At 63.3% G+C, this 2,503-nt stretch overlaps 1 protein-coding gene across 1 annotated transcript in view; it reads right to left on the minus strand.

Annotated features, from left to right (window-relative positions):
• NAV1 (neuron navigator 1) overlaps positions 1–2,503 on the minus strand; it is a gene marked incomplete at its 5' end in the record, with an annotated part of 12,949 nt that overhangs the window by 8,311 nt on the left and 2,135 nt on the right. Inside the window, 4 exon segments of the mRNA XM_009696651.1 lie at positions 566–744; positions 1,405–1,556; positions 1,711–1,752; positions 1,953–2,487. Of these exon segments, the coding sequence (XP_009694953.1) occupies positions 566–744; positions 1,405–1,556; positions 1,711–1,752; positions 1,953–2,487 (908 nt within the window).

Here is a 2,503-nt window from a genome sequence, read left to right on the forward strand (position 1 = left end):
AAGCCCCGACACATGACCTGCAAACAGAATAAAACCCAGCATGTCAGGGTGCCCCTGGCCAGCGGCATCCCCAGGGACTGCAGGTGCAGGGCATAGCAGGGTGCAGGGGACGGAGCTCCCAGTGGAGGGGGGCTCAGGCAGGGACCAGGGGAGGCAGAGGGTGGGATGCCAGAGGCTCGACACTGCTCATTTCTCGGCACGTGGCTGGTGAGCTCCCCAGGCATGTGGAGTGAACAGCAGGGCGTGGGGAGCACCCTCCACCCGCACCCTTCTCTCTGGCTGAGCCTGGGGGCTCTGCCACCCTCCCTGGCTGCTTGGGTCCCCACCTCCCTGGTGTCACAACACCCTGGGGCCAACGCAGGGACACTGGGCTCCCATGGGTGTCAGGGCGAGCCGTGGCCCAGGGCAGATGCCAACACAGAGGGGGCAAACAGGCCCCTTGGGCTGCTGTTCCCTGCCCTGAGGCTGAGGATGGGATGCATCAGTGCCAGGAGGAAGGGATAAATGTGGGGGGAGCCCCGCCACCCCCATGGGAGCTCCCTCCACCTGGGCAGGAGCACAGCACACTCTCACCATCGTCCACAGGGTCCCGGAAGGAGCCCGAGCGGATCATGCCCTTGGGCTTGTCGGCCAGGGAGAGAGTGCTGCCCATCTGGGATGTGCTGTACAGCTCGAAGGTGGAGTCGTGGGTGGGGATGCTGTTGGAGCGGGTGATCCGCGGTGTTGTGGTGGCAGTGGGGCTCACTGCAAGGAGAAAGCGGGGGAGAGGCAGGGTCAGAGTCACACCAGGGACCTCGGATTGGGAAGCAGGGCTGGGAGCAATCCATGAGAGCTGGGACGCACAGAGGAAGCAGGGATCGTGGTCCCAAAGCAGGGAGGGGCTGGGGGAAAGCTAAAATGCAGATCTATGCTGGGAAGACCTGGACACCAGCACCAAGGTAACCACAGGGCTGAGAATCAAATCCATCACCCCTGGGCAAAGTGGGCATCACCATGCCAATGCCCATCATCTGCGAGTGCAGGAGAGGAGAACCTCATCACCCGCTGCCCCTCACCGGCAGCCCCAACCTGTCTGCCTGGACCCCCCGAAGCCTCCAGGAACATGTAGGTCCTGGCAAGAGCAGGGTAGGGCTCACCCCTTACCCTGCCGGGCACCCCCAAAGGAGCAGGGAGCTGCAGGCAGAGCCCTGAGGGTGGATGAGATGCCCTGAAGCAGAGGTGATGGACATCCCTGGCCCTGGACACAACCCAGCACCTTGGGGGGGCCAAAAAGCATCAGGCGCTGGCTGTCAAGGAGAAAAGCAGCACCCAGGGCAGTATCAGCATGGGGAGCATGGGGTGATGGGGGACGGGCAGGACAGAGCTTGCTGCAAGCAGAAGGGGCTGGCAGTGGAGGGCACTGACCGATGCTGGTGAGCGGACCCTTCCCAACCAGCGCCATGGGGAGGGTGGGGGGCGAGGGCAGCTCCTGCTGGTCATCGGACTCGGGGAGCCCGCTGCTGATGGCATGCGAATGGCGTCGCTCCTTGGCCTCCTCCTGGGAGTGGAGCTGGTACCTGGGGAGTGGAGCACGGACAGACACGGTGAGGTGGACCAGCACCATCCTGGCTCCTGCCCACTGCACTGTGGGCCAGCCTCCCCAGCATGGAGGGCACCACCAGCCCACTCTCCCTCCGCAGCATCATCCAAAAGTAATTCAGGCTCTTTTACCTCAACCCTTTCTTGGGTAGCGTGTTTCTGTCGCGGTTGGCACTGGAAGGGAAGGAAAGACCAGTCACAACCCTGCACAGATGAGGGAAGGTGCCATGGGGGTTGAGCTGCAGGGACAGGGAGCTTTTCCCCAGAAATTTAGCAGGAAGAGCCTTTGAAGCAGTGAAAGATCATGGCAGGACGGGAGGTATCTGAGCCCACGGAGGTGCCCTGGCAGCCCCATGCCCTCCCTCCAGCCATACCTGTCCAGATGCGTGAGACGGGGGCTCCCACTCCAGCCCAGCTCCCCTGCCTCTTCCTCCTCCTCCTCCTCTGTGTTGGCAGGCGGTGCAGCAGCAGGGGTGGGGGTGGTGGTGCTGCCCCCCGAAAAGGCACTGGGCAGGCTCATGGGCATCTGCAGGGACTCCATGCTGCGGTGCAGGCCTGAGAGCTTGGAGTACATCCTGCCCTCCTTGGGAACGCTGAAGCCACCCATGAGCTCCAGGCCCTGGGAGAAGCTGGCTGAGTTGATGTTGAGGATGGGGGCAGGACTGGGGCTGAAGCAGGGTGCAAGGTGCCCGCCGGCTGGGTGCAGGTCCTGGAGCTTGGCAGTGTGTGGGGGATGCAGCTCGCTGGAGGAGGGCAAGTCCAGGCTGTTGGAGTTGACCTTGTCCAAGTTGGCCAGTGAGGGAGGCTTCACATAGGTCTTGGCAGCCGCCCTGGAGAGGGAAAAACAGGTAAGGAAGTAGGTGAGATTTGGGTGCTGGGCACGGCCGTGCCGGGCATCTGCTGCCCTTGGCGGTGGAAGGATTGT

The sequence above is a fragment of the Cariama cristata genome, unplaced genomic scaffold (genome assembly GCF_000690535.1).
Source record: "Cariama cristata isolate BGI_N322 unplaced genomic scaffold, ASM69053v1 scaffold34223, whole genome shotgun sequence".
NCBI lineage: Eukaryota > Metazoa > Chordata > Aves > Cariamiformes > Cariamidae > Cariama > Cariama cristata.